The 23509-nt window shown below is 39.2% G+C and overlaps 1 protein-coding gene across 4 annotated transcripts in view; it reads right to left on the reverse strand.

Moving 5' to 3' along the window:
- Positions 1–23509, reverse strand: part of LOC126419310 (transcription initiation factor TFIID subunit 1-like) — a 167106-nt gene that overhangs the window by 114708 nt on the left and 28889 nt on the right. For all 4 annotated transcript variants that reach the window (XM_050086488.1, XM_050086489.1, XM_050086487.1 and 1 more), the window contains exons 2-3: positions 18584–19150; positions 7889–7941 (exon numbers count right to left, since the gene is read on the reverse strand). In XM_050086488.1, the coding sequence (XP_049942445.1) occupies positions 7889–7941; positions 18584–19132 (602 nt within the window). In that variant the 5' untranslated portion in view covers positions 19133–19150. The remainder of the gene's footprint in view (positions 1–7888; positions 7942–18583; positions 19151–23509) is intronic.

The raw sequence follows: 23509 nt of genomic DNA on the forward strand, positions 1-23509 counted from the left end.
AATTTCAAGAAAAGTATTTTAATGATTTTGTAACCAACCTGAACCTCACTTACAGAATATCCGAATGGAATTTATCTGCCACTAGACACTGACTCTGCAATAAGGTAAGTTGAAACCACATTTTTCTCTGTTTTCTACCACTTCTACTGTTATAATTCTCACGTCATTGAAATAAATGTAGTTTACACATAATACACAATCCTAATAATTCTTTCTCACAATTGATTGATAATAACTGCCTCAACATTAATGGTGGCATTAGAACATTAATGTATTACATTTTCCTAATAAAGTTTATCTTGGTGCTGCCGTGCTGCATTTTATATTTTTTTATTTATCATTTTCTAATCTAATTCCCTGAGCTCCTAATGAATCCATTGAACTACCTCTTTTGAATGCAGTAAAGTTATGATTACCAGCTGTATTTACTGGTAGCAATCACGCTCAGTGTTATTTCTCAAGGCCCCAATACCCTCAGTTTTTACTGAAAAGGCAGGACATATGTACTGGTCATTTAGATATTCCTTCATCATCATCTTTAGCTAACCATCTTCTAAACTGTTCATCCTCTAATCATTTTTTAAGAAATGAGCAGATTCTTTTCTGTCAAGTTTCATTCTGACCATCATAATTGTCAGCACTACAATCACTGCCACTACTATTTGTATTTCCACTCTTAAAAATGAGTTAGACTTTGGAAAACCCTAAAACCAACCTACTATTAATAATGTTTTGCTTTTATGGAACAGCGAAAAGTGTGAAACATGTCAATACTCCTTCACTCGGCTACTTCATAAATACAACTGTCTCTTCAACACTTAACTGCTATGATAATGAGGCAGCGGAACAATTGACTTTAAAACCCAATGTTTTGTTGCTCTCTCCTGTGTTTTACACACACCAACTTTGGGTAACAAGAACAGGATGACAAGAACATGAAATTAAAAATCAGGCGATATAAAAAAAATAACACTGTAGAAGCAACATAAAAAGGTCGAGACCGAGGGTGTCACGTCATACTCTTATAAGGACACAAGACATTCACAGAAAAGTAAGGATGATCCCTACAAAATCTGAACAGGTGGGAACCTTATACAGAACCATCTGTAACCTACCACATTACAAATAATGACTCAACCCTAAATAGATACTGTTTTACCATACAATTAAATATTTTAATTACCTTATCTATGTTTCAGTTTGTTTAATATGTTCAGGTTCCACCCCATGAAAATGATGTATTATGCACCAAGCATTTGAAAAATTTTATGTGACTGACATAAGAGGAGTCGAGTTCTCCTCATAAGGTTGACAGAGCCCAAAATGTATTAGACTTATTTAGTATCCTATGCACATCCTTTCACTCATACAAATGTATATACTACTTCCATTTAACAATATATCTATATTGTAGGTTATTTGACTTTATTGCAATAATTACACAGGGCAGTGATAATGTGATTGTATGGGTAAAAAAATCTACTCACCAAGTGGCAGCAGGAGAACTCACACATACAAGGTATACATATGCAAGCTTTTGGAGGCAAAGCTTCTTCTTCTTCTGGCAGAAGGGTTGAAGGGGAAGGAAGAGGGGTGAAGGAGAAGGACTGGAGACGTTTACGAAAAGGAATAATTTCGGAAAAGCACCTAGAACTGCACATCAGGGGAGACTTACCGGATGGGATGAGAAGGAAAGACTGTTTGTCAGGAACTGCACCCGATGAGATTTAAAAACCTGAGAGCTTAAGGGTAATATGCAAGACAGAGATTACTGCTGAGACATTGTGCTCAAATTAAAACAGTGAAAAGCTAAGTGCACTGTTCATAGCACAGGTGGATGGGGGACGGCGAAAAAACGACGGGTCAGAAAATGAAGGATGAAGAAAGATAAATAGGATTTATTCCTCACCGAAGGCCAGCCACACACTTTAATCCACATTAAACCAACTAACAAACAGTACTTGCATTTTGACAATTGCCATCCTTTCCATGTCAAACAATCCCTCCCATATAGCCTTGGCTTTGAGGCAAAAGTGTTTGTTCGGATGCAGACTCTTTACAGCAATACACCACCATTTTGACTTCAGCCATCACTGAACGTAATTACCCCACCAGTCTTGTTCAAATGCAGCTTTATTAGGCCATCCGATCAAATTTGGAATACACCAATTGTCACTCAGGTACTTCGGGAAGGGCATGACTCCCTAAAATCATGCACTGAAATGAGATCCATTCTATCTGAGATTTTGCCCACCACACCTAGAATAGATTTTCATTGCTCTCCCAATTTCCCTAACATCCTTGTCTGACCCTATGCTCATCCTGCAACCATCTCCTTTCCCTGTGACAATCTTCGCTGTGAGACTTGCCCTATGCAGCCTCCTACCACCACCTACACCAGCCCTGTAAATGACTAGACATATACTATCAAAGGAAGAGCCACCTGTGAAACGACAAGTCATATACCGGCTATTATATTAACACTGTTCGGCCTTTTACATTGGCATGACTATCACCAAGTTATCAGTTAGGATGGATGGGCATAGGCAGAGGGTGTATTCCAGTAACACACAATATCTTGCTGCAGAGCACGCTTTACAGCATGACAGTCGTGACCTCGCTGCCTGTTTCACCTCACGTACCATCTTCCCTGAGACACCAGTTTCTCAGAATTCCGCAATTGGGTACTAGTGCTACAACATGTCCTTGGTTCATGCCACCCACCTGGCCTTAATTTACATTACTTTCTTCTGTCTCAGCATTTCTTCACTCTAACTACTGCCTTCTTCACTCTGTTTTTGTTTTCTACATCTTTCATTTTCTGACCTGTTTATTTTTCGCCACCCCCTCCCACCTCTGTTATGTACAATGCACTTAGCTCTTCACTCTTATTAACTCATGAATTGTGTTTTAGCAGTATTCTCTGTCTTGCATGTTACCCTGTGTTCCACCTTTAAGCTCTCAGGTTTTTGAATCTTGTCTGGTGCAGTTCATAACAATCAGTCTTTCCTTCTCATCCTGTCCAGTAAGTCTCCCTGACTGCAGTTCTGAGTGACATCTAACCCTTTTGCTAAACCTCTCAAGTCCTTTTCCTTCCCCCTCAACTTCTGCTGGAAGAAGGAGTCACTGCCTCTAAAAGCTTGCTTGAGTGTAACCTTCTTTTTTTTGTCCTGCCACCACTTGGTGAGTAGATTTTTTTTAATGTATCCAATCACATTAGACAATATTAAGACATTTTAATATATTAATTAAGACACACACAGCTATACTAGTGACCTGTAAACTGTTTACAAACGTAAGCAGTTAATAAAATCAAAGAGCACTCATTTGTTCACAGATGGAATCACAATTTAAGCTGAACTTGTTCCAAGTTTTACGGAGACACTGTACTTTTAAAGTACTAATTCCTCTTGATATTGAAATTTTGTCATCGAGATTTTCTTCTGTCCTGTAGTTCCGCATTATCTCTTTTTAGAGACCAACAGTAGTCAGCCCCATCTTCTGTTCATCCCATTTTCCTTGGTAACGTGATTCAATTTTTTTCATGTCTTGATGAGCTCTTTGTCCAAGCTTTTTCACATCATCTTAAAGACTGCCAGACAGAAAAGCAAGATGAGTATGAAGACAATGGGTTTTAAATACTCATATTTCATCCAGAGCTATCATCATATATTCAGCCATGGCTTTGAAATTTGTGTGTTTCATATTTCTTACACATTGTTAATCACATTCTTAAATCCTGTCCAAGCCAGTTCGATCCCACAAATACTCCTTCTTTCAAGTTTAGCCTCAGACAGAAAAGAAAATCTGAAACGTTTATACTTAAAACAATCACCATCTTTAGGCATTGCTTTGACGAACAGTTTCATGATTCCCAGTTTAACATGAAGAGATGGCAGGACGATTTTCTCTTATTTTGCGGAAGACTCTCTTATCACATTTTTCTGCCCAGGATTCATTATTGTTCTGGTAGGTCATTCTATTCTACTCCAATGTGATTCAAGGGCATGACTATCCCAGAGGCACAGGAAACTTCACTCCCATTACTTCCAGGTCTCCACATACAACCCAATGGTGTTTCAAGCAGTTCAGTGCCTTCAGCAGAATCTCCGTATTTTAATAGGTTATTTTAGAATATTCAATTTCTTTTAAGGGTACAGAATATTGTATCAGCACAGAGCCATACTTATTTCCAATGTGTGGAAGTACAGCCTTCAGCATTCTTTTGTTAGAATCTATAAATAGTCTCAATCCATTCATGTTGTATGTAACACCGTATCTTGGTGAACACCTTCAATGTTCTTACAATAAACAAGAGAACCTTCTTTAGTGAAACATTCATGAAATTCTGATTCTGTTGATCCAGTAGAAATTTGTGCACAGGGTAAGCAAATGCTTTTCGTTTAGTAGAGACCCGACAACGTATGCCACTTACGAGGTCATTCAGTTCTTTTGTGAGTGTGGAGTAATAATTAGGGTCTCATGATGTTGAAGATCCCAAAATAGTGGACAGTTCAGGCATGGGAATAAACAGTTATTTGGATGAACAATTCCTTTCACACTATCTTCTGGTAAACCTTCCGGGATGTAAGGTCGTGGTCCATGAAACTCTTCAGCTCCTAACGTTTCGTCCAGAGCTGCGCTGGACATCTTCAGAGGGGTGTTTCTCCTTCAGTGAGTCTTGCCGACTGACGGGTCGGACGTCTGAGAGCGACTTATGTATCGTAGAAAGTGGGCGTGACCAGAGTTACACGTGATATGCAGAGATAACCTTTGTCAGAGATAAAACTTAACTATCGATCGTAATCTCGTCACGGATAAAACTGTCTAGCAATTCTGTAGTGCTACTGTCCAAATATCACTAAGTTTCATGGTCTCTTCTTTCCGGTTGAAATTATCCCTATGTTTATATATTTCAATTGCTTCTCTACAAAGCCGTGGGTAATAGTTCGTCGTCGTAGATAAAATTTTTGTTTCGGAAAACTTCACTTGATGATTTCCTGGCTGAAAAGCGTGTTCTGCTACAGCCGATTTATCTGTTTTTCCTAATCGGCAAAGACTTCTGTGTTCTTTTAACCGTGTATTTACGCTTCTTTTTGTTGTTTCAACATAAACTTTACCACATGTACACGGAATTTTATATACGCCACTGGCTGATAGAGGAGCGCGTTTATCTTTTACAGACCGAAGAACATGACAAATTTTCTTCGTTGGTCTAAAAACAGGTCTAATATCATGTTTACTTAAAATCTTTCCAAATCTGATCCGTTACTTTCTTTATAAAAGGGAGAGAGACTGTATTCTTCCATCGTTTTTCGGACTTGTCCTTAAGCTTTTTGTTGTTTGGGTGCAGAATTCTGCTTACTTCTTTCTTTGAGTAGCCATTTTTCTCAAAAAGCGTGCTTCAGATGTTTTTAATTCGTCGTCTAGATACTCCGGCGTGCAAATCCGTCTGGCTCTGTCAACGAGGCTTGTAATCACACCTCTTTTTTGTTTTGGATGGTGGTTAGAGTTTTTATGTAAGTATCTGTCTGTGTGCGTTATTTTTCTAAAAATCTGTTGTTTCAAGCTTCCATCCGTCTGTCTCATAACTAAAACATCCAAAAACGGTATTTTGTTATCATTTTCTCTCTCCATGGTAAACTGGATTCTTGGATTTATATTATTAAGGTAATCAAAAAATTCGCCTAAGGCTTCTCAACCATGTGGCCAGACCACAAATGTATCGTCTACATACCGATACCAGCGAGATGGTTTCTTATCTGCTTTTTCCAAGGCTGACTGGAAAAACGGACTCATATATAAAGGACTCACGTCATTTTATAGAGAAAATTGAAGGTTTAATTCTGACTCCTGAAGATATTTTAGTAAGTTTCGATGTAGTATCTTTATTTACTATGATTCCAGTTAATGAAGTTATGGATTTTATAACGGATATTTTTCCAGAAGATCTGACTGCCCTTTTCAGACACTGTCTTACTTCCAGTCATTTCCAGTGGAATAATGAGTTTTACGAACAGCTTAATGGCGTAGCAATGGGTAACCCATTGGGTCCTGCAGTAGCTAATTTCTACATCGAGAAATTCGAACAGTCAGCCTTGGAAAAAGCAGATAAGAAACCATCTCGCTGGTATCGGTATGTAGACGATACATTTGTGGTCTGGCCACATGGTAGAGAAGCCTTAGGCGAATTTTTTGATTACCTTAATAATATAAATCCAAGAATCCAGTTTACCATGGAGAGAGAAAATGATAACAAAATACCGTTTTTGGATGTTTTAGTTATGAGACAGACGGATGGAAGCTTGAAACAACAGATTTTTAGAAAAATAACGCACACAGACAGATACATACATAAAAACTCTAACCACCATCCAAAACAAAAAAGAGGTGTGATTACAAGTCTCGTTGACAGAACCAGACAGATTTGCACGCCAGAGTATCTAGACGACGAATTAAAACATCTGAAGCACGCTTTTGAGAAAAATGGCTACTCAAAGAAAGAAGTAAGCAGAATTCTGCACCCAAACAACAAAAAGCTTAAGGTCAAGTCCGAAAAACGATGGAAGAATACAGTCTCTCTCCCTTTTATAAAGAAAGTAACGGATCAGATTGGAAAGATTTTAAGTAAATATGATATTAGACCTGTTTTTAGATCAACGAAGAAAATTTGTCATGTTCTTCGGTCTGTAAAAGATAAACGCGCTCCTCTATCAGCCAGTGGCGTATATAAAATTCCGTGTACATGTGGTAAAGTTTATGTTGGAACAACAAAAAGAAGCGTAAATACACGGTTAAAAGAACACAGAAGTCTTTGCCGATTAGGAAAAACAGATAAATCGGCTGTAGCAGAACACGCTTTTCAGCCAGGAAATCATCAAGTGAAGTTTTCCGAAACAAAAATTTTATCTACGACGACGAACTATTACCCACGGCTTTGTAGAGAAGCAATTGAAATATATAAACATAGGGATAATTTCAACCGGAAAGAAGAGACCATGAAACTTAGTGATATTTGGACAGTAGCACTACAGAATTGCTAGACAGTTTTATCCGTGACGAGATTACGATCGATAGTTAAGTTTTATCTCTGACAAAGGTTATCGCTGCATATTACGTGTAACTCTGGTCACACCCACTTTCTACGATACATAAGTCGCTCTCAGACGTCCGACACGTCAGTCGGCAAGACTCACCGGAGGAGAAACACCCCTCTGAAGATGTCCAGCGCAGCTCTGGACGAAACGTTAGGAGCTGAAGAGTTTCATGGACCACGACCTTACATCCCGGAAGGTTTACCAGAAGATATGTCATCCGGTCGTGAAAGCCTTCATACTATGATCCTTTCACACTGTTCATCATACAAAAATTCCAATATTTTATATGGTTTTCTTGTTCTCTCCATACCATTGGAATACCAAATGGTAAAGATTTCTGCTTGCCTTTTCCTCAAATCTACAACACAGTATAACCAACAGTATTTGGTGCAAAAGTTTTTTAACAAAAGGTAGGTATGCTATTTTGACAGATGAGGTTATATTCTCTCTCCTGCTTTTGAGAGTCAAAACAACTCAAGAAGTATTGATCTTTTCACAATCAATCATGTTGAATCATTTTATGATTTATTGCAGTATGTATTATGGAGGAAATTTAAAAATAGGACACTTTAGGAATCCTGTAAAAATTGTGGGTGTTATAAGAAAAGATAGAGCATTTTTGTGAAGAGCATTAAACAGCCACTATTTATACCTGGTCTAATAACTGCCTCCTTTTCATGACCTTCAACTCTTATAGCTGCATTTCTTTACATATTTTATATATACAATTCATTGTGTCAACTGCTACAAGTGATTGAACAGTGAAAAGATGGGACTGTATTCTAACATACCGCATGAGTCCATCTGAAGATGCTTTTTGGTCTGGTTGCTCACCCGCATGTTCCTGTGAAGTAGAAACAAATGCCTACAACAATGGTCTCAAAAAAATCAAAATGAAATAAGAACATAAAGAAAATTGAAACATTTCACTTACCAACTGTGGATTTTACAACCATGGTATCAATTACAATGAACTATATAGATGTTGTACCTTATACTTCCATCTCAAGCAATCAAATTGAGAAAAAAGGAAACATTCAATGACAATGTTTGAACAATACACACAAATCATATATAGTTTAGGACTACCGCCGAAAGAGTATGAAGATTACATTTGACAGCAGTTAGGAACAGGCTATAGGGGCAGCAATGTATAATATAGGTAACCATAGACACTATTAGCCACGAAATTTAAACCACACGACTGGAAAGGGTTGTCCAAAAGAGACAGAGATCCTGACCCAAACCCTGGGATGAGAGAAGATGCGAAGCTGTTTGCTTAGTCCATATATAAAGAAAGGCACAATTATCAGAGTGGTATGTGTGTCAAATCATAGAATATGGATTGGCTGCAAGTTTGTTACTGATACATGTAAATTTCACAATATTGTATAATTTGTTTCTATATTCTTATTTTAAGTAAGTTAGTGCATCAGGCATATTTTCAATATCTTGAAAATTGCTATATTTGTTAACTAATAAATACACATTATTATAGCAATGGAAAAAGTTATATCTACAGTTGTATGGTTCCTGTCCTCAATATAAATACACTCCTGGAAATGGAAAAAAGAACACATTGACACCGGTGTGTCAGACCCACCATACTTGCTCCGGACACTGCGAGAGGGCTGTACAAGCAATGATCACACGCACGGCACAGCGGACACACCAGGAACCGCGGTGTTGGCCGTCGAATGGCGCTAGCTGCGCAGCATTTGTGCACCGCCGCCGTCAGTGTCAGCCAGTTTGCCGTGGCATACGGAGCTCCATCGCAGTCTTTAACACTGGTAGCATGCCGCGACAGCGTGGACGTGAACCGTATGTGCAGTTGACGGACTTTGAGCGAGGGCGTATACTGGGCATGCGGGAGGCCGGGTGGACGTACCGCCGAATTGCTCAACACGTGGGGCGTGAGGTCTCCACAGTACATCGATGTTGTCGCCAGTGGTCGGCGGAAGGTGCACGTGCCCGTCGACCTGGAACCGGACCGCAGCGACGCACGGATGCACGCCAAGACCGTATGATCCTACGCAGTGCCGTAGGGGACTGCACCGCCACTTCCCAGCAAATTAGGGACACTGTTGCTCCTGGGGTATCGGCGAGGACCATTCGCAACCGTCTCCATGAAGCTGGGCTACGGTCCCGCACACCGTTAGGCCGTCTTCCGCTCACGCCCCAACATCGTGCAGCCCGCCTCCAGTGGTGTCGCGACAGGCGTGAATGGAGGGAAGAATGGAGACGTGTCGTCTTCAGCGATGAGAGTCGCTTCTGCCTTGGTGCCAATGATGGTCGTATGCGTGTTTGGCGCCGTGCAGGTGAGCGCCACAATCAGGACTGCATACGACCGAGGCACACAGGGCCAACACCCGGCATCATGGTGTGCGGAGCGATCTCCTACACTGGCCGTACACCACTGGTGATCGTCGAGGGGACACTGAATAGTGCACGGTACATCCAAACCGTCATCGAACCCATCGTTCTACCATTCCTAGACCGGCAAGGGAACTTGCTGTTCCAACAGGACAATGCACGTCCGCATGTATCCCGTGCCACCTACTGTGCTCTAGAAGGTGTAAGTCAACTACCCTGGCCAGCAAGATCTCCGGATCTGTCCCCCGTTGAGCATGTTTGGGACTGGATGAAGCGTCGTCTCACGCGGTCTGCACGTCCAGCACGAACGCTGGTCCAACTGAGGCGCCAGGTGGAAATGGCATGGCAAGCCGTTCCACAGGACTACATCCAGCATCTCTACGATCGTCTCCATGGGAGAATAGCAGCCTGCATTGCTGCGAAAGGTGGATATACACTGTACTAGTGCCGACATTGTGCATGCTCTGTTGCCTGTGTCTATGTGCCTGTGGGTCTGTCAGTGTGATCATGTGATGTATCTGACCCCAGGAATGTGTCAATAAGGTTTCCACTTCCTGGGACAATGAATTCATGGTGTTCTTATTTAAATTTCCAGGAGTGTATCAACTGTTTGGAATAGAGAAGAGAACTTCTCATGGTAAAAACAATTTACTTTTTAATGTGGTCACTTCTTTTGCTGCTTCGTGTAGACCTTTATGTACAGTGGCTGATCTTGTCACTTGTGCATATTTATTAAAATCAACATCTTTAGTAATACGTGTCACCTCCTTACATTTCCCATTCTTAAGTTATATATTTTTCAAGAAATGTAATTAATATCACATATTTCTATATCTCACTTGCTTATTCCACTTCCCCATTCTGTGTTGGGACCTTTTTTTTATTATTATTCCTATTCACTTCATGAGCTTTGCTACAAAACAGCATTTCAAATGTCCCCAATCTTCTCTTTCCACATTTTCCAGATGATGCTTCCATCTGGTGCCGAACCCCAAAATTATAATTGAATTCTGTTAATAGACTGCATAAGCTAATTTGTTTTACACTATAACTCCACGGGGCTCAATAGCCTAATGCAAGAATTTCAATTGGAAGCCACTTCAGTTCCGTGCTTGACCCTAACCTAACCCAGTAATCTTATGGGGGAAAGGGGACCTACAGTTTAAGATGGGATCCAACCCACCCATCATTCCTGATGAAATGGAAATGATCGTATAACATTGTTGGCCAGGAGGCCCCATTCAGGGGAATTCGGCTGCTGTATTGCAAGTCCTTTTTAGTTGATGCCACTTCTGCGACTTGTGAGTCAATGGAAGGATGCACACAAAAACCAGTCCCCTGCTGGGAATACAACCCGGGCCCTCTGCGTGGTAGGTGATAACGTTACCGCTACGCTACGGAGGTGGACATTCCTGATGAGCCTTAATATATCACTGAGAGATAAAGGATAAATTACGGGAGTTAGGAAAAAAAAAAAAAAAATTATTTTTTTAAATATAATCTACACCAGTTGAAAACATTAAAATTGTTACATGCATTACTTCAAGACCTAATAAAATGGTAATTTTTTATATAGAAGGCTGTGTTATAAAGATGGGCACCAGATCGAGGAAGTTGAAACAAAGTTTGAGAAAGAAGAAAACTTTCTGATGGTAAAACCATAAGAGGCAGGCTGACAGATAAAATGATTGATGAACTACAGCAGTATTATGGGATGGCCATTAGAAATAATACTGAGGATTCGTCGAAAATAAAGCAGGCAGTATGGGCTACCTTCTTCCACAAACTGTCAACTGATGAAAAAACAGTACACCACCTTTGCCCTCATGGAGCCGATTCATGGTGGAATTACCACAATGTCCAGTCTACAACAGTTCATACAGCCATAAACATTCCTTCCCAGCAGCAGTCATGGACATCATAAAACCTATTTTAGAGACCTGGCAAATCCTGAATTATTGAAGAAGTGTCTGTATGGTCAGACTCAAAATCCCAATGAGTTGTTCAATAATATTATATGGACTTGCTTACAAAAATATGTTTTTGTTGGGATGAAGACACGAAAGTAGGGGGGGGGTCAGTGATGCTGTTATTGCTTTTAATAATGGCAACATTGGTAGGGTGAAAGTGCTACAGCATATGGGAATGAATCCTGGGGCAAACTGCATCAGAGAACTTGAACGGATGGACAAGGTTCGCATTGATAAAGAAGAATATGCAGCACAGTTGGCCACCAAGAAGTCCAGAAAGAAGAAGAAACTTGGAAAAAGATCAAGAGGATGGTATACAGTATGGTGCAGGGTGCTTCTGAGTGACAAAAAATAAAAAAATTAAGCATATATTAAGTGAGTTACGATCTTCTGAAACTTTATAGAAGCCGTTCCTGAAAATTTACATTGTCTGTTGCATTTTTCCCTAAATCTCAGAAACCACTTCAGGCAGAGCATTCAAATTTTCAGGGAGTAATAACATACATATCCTGAATCCACTGAACTAAAAGAAGAATATAATGTTATGTATAATTAAAATTATTTAGGATAACGTACAAAAAAGTACACAAAATTTTAATCATGCAATTAAACAACTGTATTTCCGAAATCAGTAGCTGAAATACAATCACTGTAGTTCAGTAGACTCAGAATATACAGTTTAATGTCCTGTAAAAGATTCATGTCAATGGCTACAGTGGTTCCTGAAATACAGGGAGGCCAAGTCACTAAATTTAACATTGTCGGGATAGGGCATTCCAACTCCCCTTAATGACATACTGCAAATTTCATAGTTCAACCAGGATTCAATCCTGTGACATTTTAGTTTCCCAGTGTATCTATTACTACTAGAACACCAGGTCTGACCCAAAAAATACTTCTTACTACTGAATGGCTATGCATTTTCTTTTACACCTTTCTTGGTTCAAACATAACAAATAACTTAAAATAATGTAATGTTACTTGCTAATATAAGCATGATAATTAGGTGCCCAAAGTCAACTGCACCTGACAGAGCTCAGATGAAAGTTGAACATATTCGTCCAGAATAGATACTGACTGTCTTCGAAATGAAAATATGCAACTGATGTCAAACATTATCATATGATACTGATAGGTTAATCAGACATTGTGTTTAATGAAGGTTATGGTGTTGTTCATGACATCAAGGAGAAAATTTTGATCGCTTTGAACACCAAAGTAGTTGATAATATTCCATAATGACAATACTGCACGAATGAGGCTGTCATTCAAACTATAATATCCAAACCATTTCACAAATCCTATTATAAATTGTAATTAATTTTACTAAGAAATGTTTACTAAGTATAGCTTCCACATAAACAGGATGATGAAGAAGTTTTAGGTGCCCTTTAAAGTCCAGCAAAAAAGAAAGGAATTAATAATAGCAAACCCTACAAATATTCCCCTGAAAAAATGTCAGCAAGATCAGTGCAGTATATTACAGCTTAAACGACCCATACCAAACAGCTGATAATGAGTGTGTAAACTTAAATGATTCAGGCCCTTTTTTGGGTGAAGATACACAAACATGGCATGTAGCAAGTTAATGACTACTGCTTTGTTTTCCTTTAATCCAGTTCTCATAATGTGCTTACCTACAAGTTACTGTCAATCCTACTAGAACAATAGAAATCATCTTTGCAGATAAAAGTAAAATCAACAACACTGCTGCAAAGCAGATTATTAACGGCCTTTCAGATAATGAGGGACAAGATGCTGACAGTAACCACCAATCTACTTTGTGTCTCATAATACAGTGACACTCTGCTCAAAAACAAGTAGGTTTATAAATAAGAACACTACTCAACTGTTTAAACAGTACTTCACCAAGTCGAATGGGAGCCTTCTCATACCGTGTAAATCCCATCTGACACATTTAGTAATGAAAGTGAATCCCTTTTTGAGATCATACAATGTACAAAGTGCACTCCAATAAACAGCTCAAGATGCCTTCATTACAGTACACATCAAAATCTCTTTTAAACAGGACACCACATTAAGAACTTCAAATAAAGAGAGAGTGTACCAGGTTGTATACATGGACAAGGAAAAAAAAATACACTTTCTCCCGGGTGACAGTATATTTTCCCTTATCAATCCTTTGAATGGTTATGGTTTTATACACGGGCGTACAATTTCCCAGCACTTTAGAAAATGAAACTCAGGAAAAAAGACATGTTTTGGAAACATCTCTGATGTGCAGCAAAATGTACACTGCATATTTTCGTATTACAAAAGTATACATTGGAATTCCACCAATCTGCATGTTACTTTTCAAATCATTGAAATCGAGATTTCGATGGGCTTTTGTAGGCCGCTCATAGCTCGTCACATGATCTCGCCAGCTGATGACAGCGGAGATTCAGAGCATAGGACATGTGATGTAGTCAGCCAACAGCAACATCACTGTTAAGTAGCACGAACACACAAACAGGGAAAGTTCATAGTTTAAATTAATATACATAGTGTTGCTACAACAAAAGCCAAGTTTTCACATATAATATTGTTCTCAAGCTGCAAGAGAAGCTAAGCTTTCACATATACTGTTGATCTTTTTTGCAAGTGTTACATTTTAAGATATATCACACAAATGTGCCAGTAAAATCTTTAATAATGACATAAATGCCTGCTCTTCAGGGTTTGAAATTCTTCTAAATGGCGCGTCATCAAAGAGTTGATTTTTAAATGAGAGTCAAAGGCTCTGTGATTTAATAAACTCATGGTACATTTTTGCACATAGTTCAACCTACTTAAAAGAATATTTACTTTGAAAGCAATGCTTTTCAAACCACTATTAGCAATATTTTCCTGCTACCTGTTAGAAATAGGTTCGTTTCAGCAGTTGCCAGAAAGCGCAGATAACAGGTGACACCGCGCTTGGGTAGCTATCATAACGTATGTACGTACGTGTAAAACATTGAAAGATCATACATTATGTCATAAAAGAAACAAGACATCAGAGGATACTGCAAGATCATCGGAATATTGTGAACAATATTAAAATGTGCACATTTGAAGTGCATACTTAAAGTGCACATTCGTATGTCCGGATTCCCAATGAAGTAGACCTCAACCTGACATTAAGCTTTTCAGTGTGTTTTTCGCGATGTAAATTTTCTTGGAGCACCAGTACTGTATTATATCATGTTTGGTTCTTTATTATGACGTGCTAGAAAACGAAAACGTGTATTTGAAATGCAGCGAACAGTTGAAACTAGCCAGTGCTGTGGAATTAAATATTTCGTTTCAAATACATTGACTGCCTCTGCGGAAAACGTTAACAGAAGTCAAATTTCTTGAACAAACAGACAAAAATATCTTCATAGTTCCACAAGGTGACTAATGCTTGACTGTCAGAAAGGTGGAAATAAAAATAAAATCTGAAACTAATGATATATTTTAGCCTTCCGTAATGTTGTGAATGTATTTTAATTCACTTGATATCTCCCGGCCACAGATATCCGTATTGTTTTCATTGGCGTGAGAGTAAACGAAGGGGAAACAGCAAAATCAATAAATGTAAACACGGGTCATGTGGAGACTACCCACTATAACTCAGACTGCTCCAGCCCCGGATCTACGACATTTGCGGACCGAGTCAATAAAAAAAAAATTAAAAAAATAGAATTTTCAAAACATGTTCATATTGTAGCGCACATCTTTCTGAAAAGTCTGGAACATAAAACATATGTATTTGAGTAAATGTAAGGCATATTATTTGGTCTTAAGTATGCCAAAGTGCAGTGCCACGCCTCTTCATAAAGCATTTTTCTACCGCACATCCAAACTACGAGGCCTGTTCAGAAAGTAAGCTCCAATTGATTGCCAAATTGAAACCACAGTGAACATCAGAAATGTTTTACTTGTAACAATTAGCTACACCTTTCAGCTACTTCTCTACGTAGTCGCCGTTCTGACTTAGACTTTTGTCATAGCGTTGTACCAACTTTTCAATAGCCTCATCATAGAAGGCAGCCGCCAGTGCTCTCCGCCAATTCTCCACGCTGGCCTACACCTCGTTGTCTGTGTCAAAATGTTGTCTTCAAAGACAGTGGTTCATGTGACCAGAGATGAAACTCAGGGGGAGACAATTACGGACTGTATTGTGGGTAATCTCACATTTCCATTTGAAAACGATGCAGGAGCATCGTCATTGCCCCTGCAGAATGCGGCTGAGAATTGTCTTGAAGAAGAAACAGCACGACAGTTATGTAATGTTAGCTGCATAGCTTCAGGCGAAATTTCTCACCAGGCCCTCGTACTTGGCGGCAGACACTATTTTCTAGACATCTTTACGCACTCACTGCGAGCTCAGAAATGAGAAGAGCGACGTGATGCTAACTGGGGTTATACTAGAGACACTACCCAACACATCTGTGCAAAGCTTTATCGGATTTTCATAGTCGTTTCCATTTCGCGACCGATCGGAGCTTACTTTCTGAACGCCCCTCGTATATTCAGGCGAGGGGAAATTGAAATGTCCTGTGGTGCCTCTCCTGCTCCCAGTCAGCTGGTTTGACAGCCTGGCCCTCTTAAAAAAAAATTTCGCAACTAATAGTGGATGGGATTATTTGTAATCAAGAGAACAAGAACTCTTCAGAAAATCTGAACTATTTATTGCCTTTTAGTTAATAACTTGCTGTTTTGTGTGACATAAAATTAAATATAGGATATATAAAACCAATACTGACAAGAGATAAGCAAGAAATTAAACATTTCTTCAAACCTTAGCTCCTAGTACTTTTTTCTCGCTAATCTTGCTACAGCTTTACATGGCGTGCTTTCCTTTCTGCGAAAGAATCTATTACCTCATCAAAGTTCGCCAAACGTTTTGCTACATGAAAAATCGAAATGTCGTTATCTAATACTGAAAAAGCTGTTAATACAAATAATACCCAAGACTGGTGTGGTTTCTCGATCTGATTATGTCTATTTTGGCACTGTCTGCTACATAAAACAAAATAGGCCTTTCTAATATGGCAGCAATTTTGTAACACACCAAATAAACGAGACTGTTTTGGCACAAATGGCCATTTTTATAACACAATAGAACATAATCCATGAAATACCAATATCAAATGCCTATTAGGCCTTCTACGAACAAAAAGCTTTATGTTAGGAAATAGTTTCACATTTCGTTCATACGCAACAGCTTCTCAAGCATGAGATCGAAAAGTAGTATTACGAAATTTTTATATAAATTTGGAATCGTCTTATTCTTCCATAATTTGTGTGATGCCCCCGTTTCTTCTCCTTCCTCATTCTAAGAATCTTGTCATCACCAATTCTGTAGCTATTGCTGCCATTGTCGAAATTTGTTCGTCAATTAACTTCACTAACCCTGTCAGAATCACAGGTTTAGTTATCCTGTGATAATTTTCCAGTTAGGTGTTATTACGTGTTCAAACAACACGTTTTCCGCATAACTTCCAAATAGACCTTACGCGTCTGCTAGCCGGGGACTGTACAACTGGTCCTTACTAGTGTAGTGATCTGGCCAAAAATTTTCAGTCAAAATTTCATTTTCTTGGATACACCGAGAAGATAATACGTAATGTTTCTCACCTGCTATTCCTGTTAGTCGTTTATTTCCATTCTGGTAGTCTGAATCTACGGATTTCGCTAGTAACTATAATAATGCTGATCATTTGCAAACCCAATCAACCACATAACCAGACAGCAATTGGCATTCATCTGTTTGGCTTTACTCCATCAGCTCGTATTGCCCCGCCCCCTTTTGTCTGCGGAAAGTTTATTTCTAGATGCGACGAAGATTCTCCTGACAGAGGCATCACGTACACTATGCATGCATTCAAAAGTCAACTTATGATTCATTCAGAAAACAACTTAAAATGTGTTCAAAAACCAACAGGGAAGCTTTTCAAAAGCATATGAATAATCTATAGACAAACGTGCCTGGATGCTAGGTGCTTTGTGAAACAAGTTATTTTTCCTCAAGAATATGAGGAAATTTTCCGGTATCATCTAGCTGCTTGCTGTGACTGCTTGCACAGCCAACAGCCACATTTCTGTAGCCAGAAGCGGGAGAATCAACTACTCAAACGTGACTCAACTGCGCATGTGCATGAGCCCACGTGTAACTGCAAAAACAAATCGAATGTAAACAGTTGCGACTTCACGCTCATTGGAGGCAATTTGTTGTTATGAAGCACTGCATAGTCTTCCTAAAGCCTTTGACACATTTTCAATTGGCAGGCACTTGAATGAGCACTGTGTGTAGTTGTTGTATATGGCGCAATTCCTTTGCAATTTAAGTTATTTTCGTTTTTTTCTCTTGTTTATGTTTTATTGTTCAAGTATTATTCTGCAGTAGCGGGATACAGTAATATACTTTGTTAGAGTATCGGTTCTTACCAGTCAAAATTACAAAAATTTAACTGAAAACTCAAACAATGAAAAATTTCCCGAATTCTAAAAATATCCTGGGTTTTTCCCGATTTTTCTCCTCGATGAAAAAATTCCTGTGTTTTTCCCGGATCTCCTGGGTTGTAGAAACCCCATGTACTTATACAAGAACTACTGCAAATTCTAATCACAGAGACTGGTGGGTGGGTGGGTGGGTGGTAGTGAGCCTTCATTAAAATCCTTCTCCACACTGCAAATATCATCATTTAAATTACTTAAAATGCTAAAATAACCAATGTTTTGATTATAGTGCTGTGGCCTCCCTGAGAGTGTAGACTGTCTACACTAAAAGAACAATTGCTGTATGTGGATAAAATGACAGACATTTTACTATTTTAGTAACTGGCAGTGCACCTGGAAGACTTTTATCAGATTAACATCGGTAACAAAAGCTTACATTTATATGCAAATAATATGTATCTGTTGGGATATATTAATTATTTGAGCAACAACAATAATAATGACAATGACAAGACTACAGTTTTCACTTGAGCCTATATTATTTTTATTAAACTCAATAATGATAAAATTTATTTTCATGTGGACACAATAAAGCAAGAACTAAGCCACTATGGACCAGCTCTTATGAAACATGAAGAATTGACAGTACAGCTTAACATTAAGTTTTAAGTTACCACATATTGCTTGTTTTATAAGTAAGATCAAGTACCATACCTCAACTGTTACATGATCCATTGGCTCGTGAGCCTCGCATGATTTTCGGGGAAGAGCTCCTTGGTTTTTCAATTTTTCTATTTGCATTTTAGCAGCTTCCAATTCCCTTTCCACAGAACACAATTTGGATTTTAAATCTTGGTTTTCATTAAGTAATATTTCCTTTTCTTTTTTTTCCTCTTGATATTTCCTATTAATGGTATTTAGATTTGATTTCAAAGCACGGCATGTGTTCTTTAATTGTGAAAGGTCTTCTGGATTAGGTTCTGGAGGTTCAGCTTCCATCGTCAGCTCGTCTATATTGTCTTTATTCATGCTCGGGCCTGATGCAGCTTCTAGAATCCTTCCTGGGTTAGGTTCTGGAGGGTCAGCTTCCATCGTCAGCTTGTCTGTATTGTCTTTATTCTTACTGGGGCCTGATGCATCTTCTAGAATCCTTTCAGATTTTCCGTTGATGGTACTGTCATTCACTGACTCCGAGCTCTGCTCTGCACTAGCAGGAGCAGCCTTATGCTTGTTTTTCCTTGATTTCTTGCTGTTCTTGCTCATTGTCCCAGAATCTGCAGACTGGATTGAAAAGTAAACCAAAATGTAAATTACACACACAATCAAACAGAAACATATAACTAGTTAAAAAAGAACTATGCATAATAAAATGTAGCATCCAAAGGGCAATATGTCTTATCTAAAAATTTATTGCAGTAAATATGATAAAATGGAATTTTAGAATATGTAACAGGAGGTCTCAAACCATATTTCTTTAGCTCGATATTCTAACGACAAGAAACACAATGAAATGCCAAATAAGTCATCATGTCATCAAGAATTTTGGGTAATAATTTAAGAATGAAATACACACTGCAAATTTCATATTACATTAATTTCCACATGCATTGCAAACTTACACCGATATGCCCCTGCCTCATTCCTGACTCCTGAGACCCAGCTTGCTTTTGGAAACACCTTTCTGCCTAGCAGGACTACGCATGGCTGGCTGTCACGATAAAAAATTTACAAACTGTTTTACATAGAGACATTATGTTGCTTCCCCACAACCACCCAAGAGGTTCAAAAACCTTCTATATACAGTAGAGTCCCTTTAATCTGATCTAATTTGGACCAGACCTTGTTCGGATTACCGATTTATTCGGATTAGCTGGAATTACAGTGAGGAATAGCTAGATTGAAGTATACCAAGCAGATAAGTAGGTATACCATGGTAACAAATGGGAACTAGTGTGGGAACAATGGCTCACTCTCACTCCCTGCCCTTGTTGTTGTGCATTGATGAGACCTTTGTAATATCTGAGGTCAGTGCAATGCCAGTTGGCTTGCAAAGCTCTTGGTTATGTTAGTTATCTATCGTTGGCACACGTAACAGATGTATTGTATTTGTTCAGGTGTAGTGGTGCACATATTTTCTTCATGAGTGAACGGAAACATACAATGTTAACTCTCAAAGAAAAACTGAATGCTTTAAAACAGATAAGAAATGGTGAGAATGTACCTAAACTGGCAATAGAACTGGGTGTTGGTAAGGCAACCATTTGTCATTTGAAGAAGAATCGAGATTCGAAAAACGTCATGGAATCTGTCAGCTAACACGTACTGGAGAGAAGCTTTCTTCTGACCGTGATGCAGCGAAGGAATACTTGGGTGAGTTTGAAAAAATGATAAGAGGGGGACAGTATTCTCCCCAACAAATTTATAACGCTGATGAGACTGGCCTTAATTTTAGGGTTTTGCCAACAAAAAGCCTGGCATCAAAAGCAGAAGACCATGCTCCTGGTTTTAAAATGTGCAAAGTTCGTGTTACTTTATTAGCGTGCAGCAATGCTGCTGGTAATTACAAGGTGCCTTTAATGCTGATCGGCAAATCTGCTAGGCCAAGAGCTTTTAAAAACTCCAACATGAAGTCCCTGCCCGTATATTATCGCAACCAGAAAAAAGCATGGATGGATGGTAAGCTGTTCAAAGAATCGTTTCACGGCCAGTTTGTTCCCTCTATTTGACGGTTTTCTAAGGAAAATCATTTGTGTCCCCGTGCAATCCTTTTGATTGATAACGTGCCATCTCACCCCAGCAATGAGGAATTATGTGATGGAGAAATTGCGGCGAAGTTTTTGCTGCCGAATGTTACACCACTTCTACAGCCGATGGACCAGGGGGTACTGCAAACATTAAAACTGATTTACAGAAAACAGTATTTAAGAAGGCTGATCCAAGATGACAGCAATCCTTTAGTGGACAAAATAGAAAAGACCAATGTGAAGGATGTTGTTTATTGGGCCGCTCAGGCATGGCAGAGTATTTTAGAAAATACTCTGAGAAAATCATGGAGAAAACTGTGGACATCTCTTGAATTTCAGGACAACCTAGTTGAAAATGAAGAGGAAAATCTACTACAAATGATACAGACAATCCCTGGATGTGAAGGAGCTAGTGAAGGAGACATAGATGAGTGGAAGGCAGTGGATGGGGCATGCTTGGAGAACCTTACTGATGCTGATTTAGTTGCTGCTGTGACTCAAGACAAGGAAGAAGTGGACTGCTGTGATGGAAGTGACAATGAGTATGAAAGTGACAAAGGAGAGATGGTACCACACAGTGACGCAGCAGAAGCCCTTGACCTCACGCTACGTTATTTGGAGCAACAGCCCACTGTTTATGAGACGATGGTGCAACTATGTGTCATATAACAGACCGTCTTCATTATGCCAAAAAACAATGACTTGAGTTTTTGTCATCTAGAAAGTAGGGATAAAATGTCTGCTGTACTTTAGTAAGTCTTACAGCTTTTCTTTCATTGTTACGAATTGCTTAAACCTAATGTTTTTTCTAATAATGATTACTGTACTGCGTAAATTAAAATAGTGTGCATGTACAGCAGTTTACTGCACAGTTTTCCATACTTAGACTAACATTTTTCATGTTCGGATTAACGGGACTGTGTTGTATAACACAATGTGGAAACACAGATACAACTGCACCTCCTGGCCATCACTTATCTCCATGAACTGAAATGTTAAGTACTACTGATAGACATGTATATATGTATAAACAATATACTAGTTTTAATTACTTCCTTGCTAAGGAAAGAGGGATTAAGTTGGAAATGTTAAAAGGGATGGGGCAGGTCACTAAAACTCCAGGATGATGATGGGCAGGTCACTAAAGCTCCAGTATGATGGTGTGAGAATATCCTAGAAGTTCGTACTTTGAATATATGAATATCCTCAACAACCACCTTCTGTTTCCTCTTACCGGTCCAAAAGAAGTATATCATTAGCTTCTGTTCATAATGTTCTGATCTCAGAGTTATTTTCGAGCTCTGGTAAGTGCAACACATCAGCAGACAATTCGTCGCTCATTCATTTTTCTGTATGGATACTAAAAGTTCACATTTTTTTATTAATGAGGTTCCTGATGTTTTGAAGTTACCATTCCTACCTTCTGTATTTTTCAATGTAGGAAGTATAGCTAAATAATTTGCAAAGAGTCAAAATGTACACTTCATGTAGCCTTCGGCATTCCTTTTCATCAATGATTAGTATGAATGGAGCAACTGGATTTGTATCAACAGAGCCAAATCCAAAAACTTTGTAAGGATATTATACAAGGGGCATCCAATAAGTAATGCAACACTTTTGTTTTATCAGCCAATTTCGGTTGAAAAAATGCAGAATTTGCTATGGGACATTGGGGAATATTCCTGCTTCAGTCACTACAGTTTCACGAAGTTCCGATAGGTGGTAGTCCTATACACAGCCCTCAAAACGGCACCTGTAACAAAGATGCATTCCAAGCAGCGAGCTGTCATTGAGTTTCTTTTGGCAGAAAACCAGAGCATCACAGATATTCATAGCCACTTGCAGAATGTCTATGGAGACCTGGCAGTGAACAAAAGCACTGTGAATCAGTGGGGAAGACATGGGTCGTTATCCTAATTAGGCCGCACAAACCTGTCTGATCTCCTGCAAGCAATCCAGTCACATACAGCTATGACTCCTGCAATTTTTGAACATGTAGACACTCTTATTTTTGACGGGATCGATGGATCACTATCAAACATCTCACTGCTCAACTGGATGTCTCTGTTGGTAGTGCTGACATGCTTGTCCACCTGTTGGGGTACTCAAAGGGGTGTGGCCACTGGGTTTCTCGCCGCTCAACACAAGCCCATAAAGAGAAATTAAGGACCATCTGTGTGGAATTACTTGCACATTATGAGGCTGATTGTGACAATTTTTTTTGTAAAACATCCTCACAGGCAATGAAATACAGGTTCATCTCCTTGAATTGGAAACAAGCTGCAATCCATGAGTGGCACCACACCATCTCCCCTCAGAAGAAAAGTTCAAAGTTGCACCGTCAGCCAATAAAGTCATGGAGACAGTCTTCTGAAACTTTGAAAAGATTATTGTGTTTGATGTCTGTTTGATATCCTACCTAACTGTGCAATGAGAAACTCAGAAGTGTACTGTGCTACCCTCGGGAAATTGAAGAAATGACTTCGGATTGTTCTTTGTCGCAAAAATATGAATATACTTCTTCTCCATGACAAAGCAAGGCCTCACATAAGTCTGCATACCTGAGGGGAGCCCTACTGCATGACAAAGCATGGCCTCACACAGATCTGTGCACCTGAGAGGAACTCATACAAGTTCACTGCACTGTTCTTCCTCATCCATCCTACAGCTCAGATCTCACACCTTCCATCTCTTTGATCCAATGGAGGATGCATTCCACTGATGATGGGGAGGTTACTGATGCAGCAAGACACTGGCTCAAACATTGACTAGTAGAGTAGTGCCTTGTGGGTACACATATCCTCCCAGTAGTGTGGCATAAGGCTCCTGGATTGACCCAAGATTATGTTGAATAACAGGGTTTTGCAGAAAAAAAAGAGTGGGGAACATTTGGTGT

Source organism: Schistocerca serialis, chromosome 9 (assembly GCF_023864345.2).
Source record: "Schistocerca serialis cubense isolate TAMUIC-IGC-003099 chromosome 9, iqSchSeri2.2, whole genome shotgun sequence".
Classification (NCBI taxonomy): domain Eukaryota; kingdom Metazoa; phylum Arthropoda; class Insecta; order Orthoptera; family Acrididae; genus Schistocerca; species Schistocerca serialis.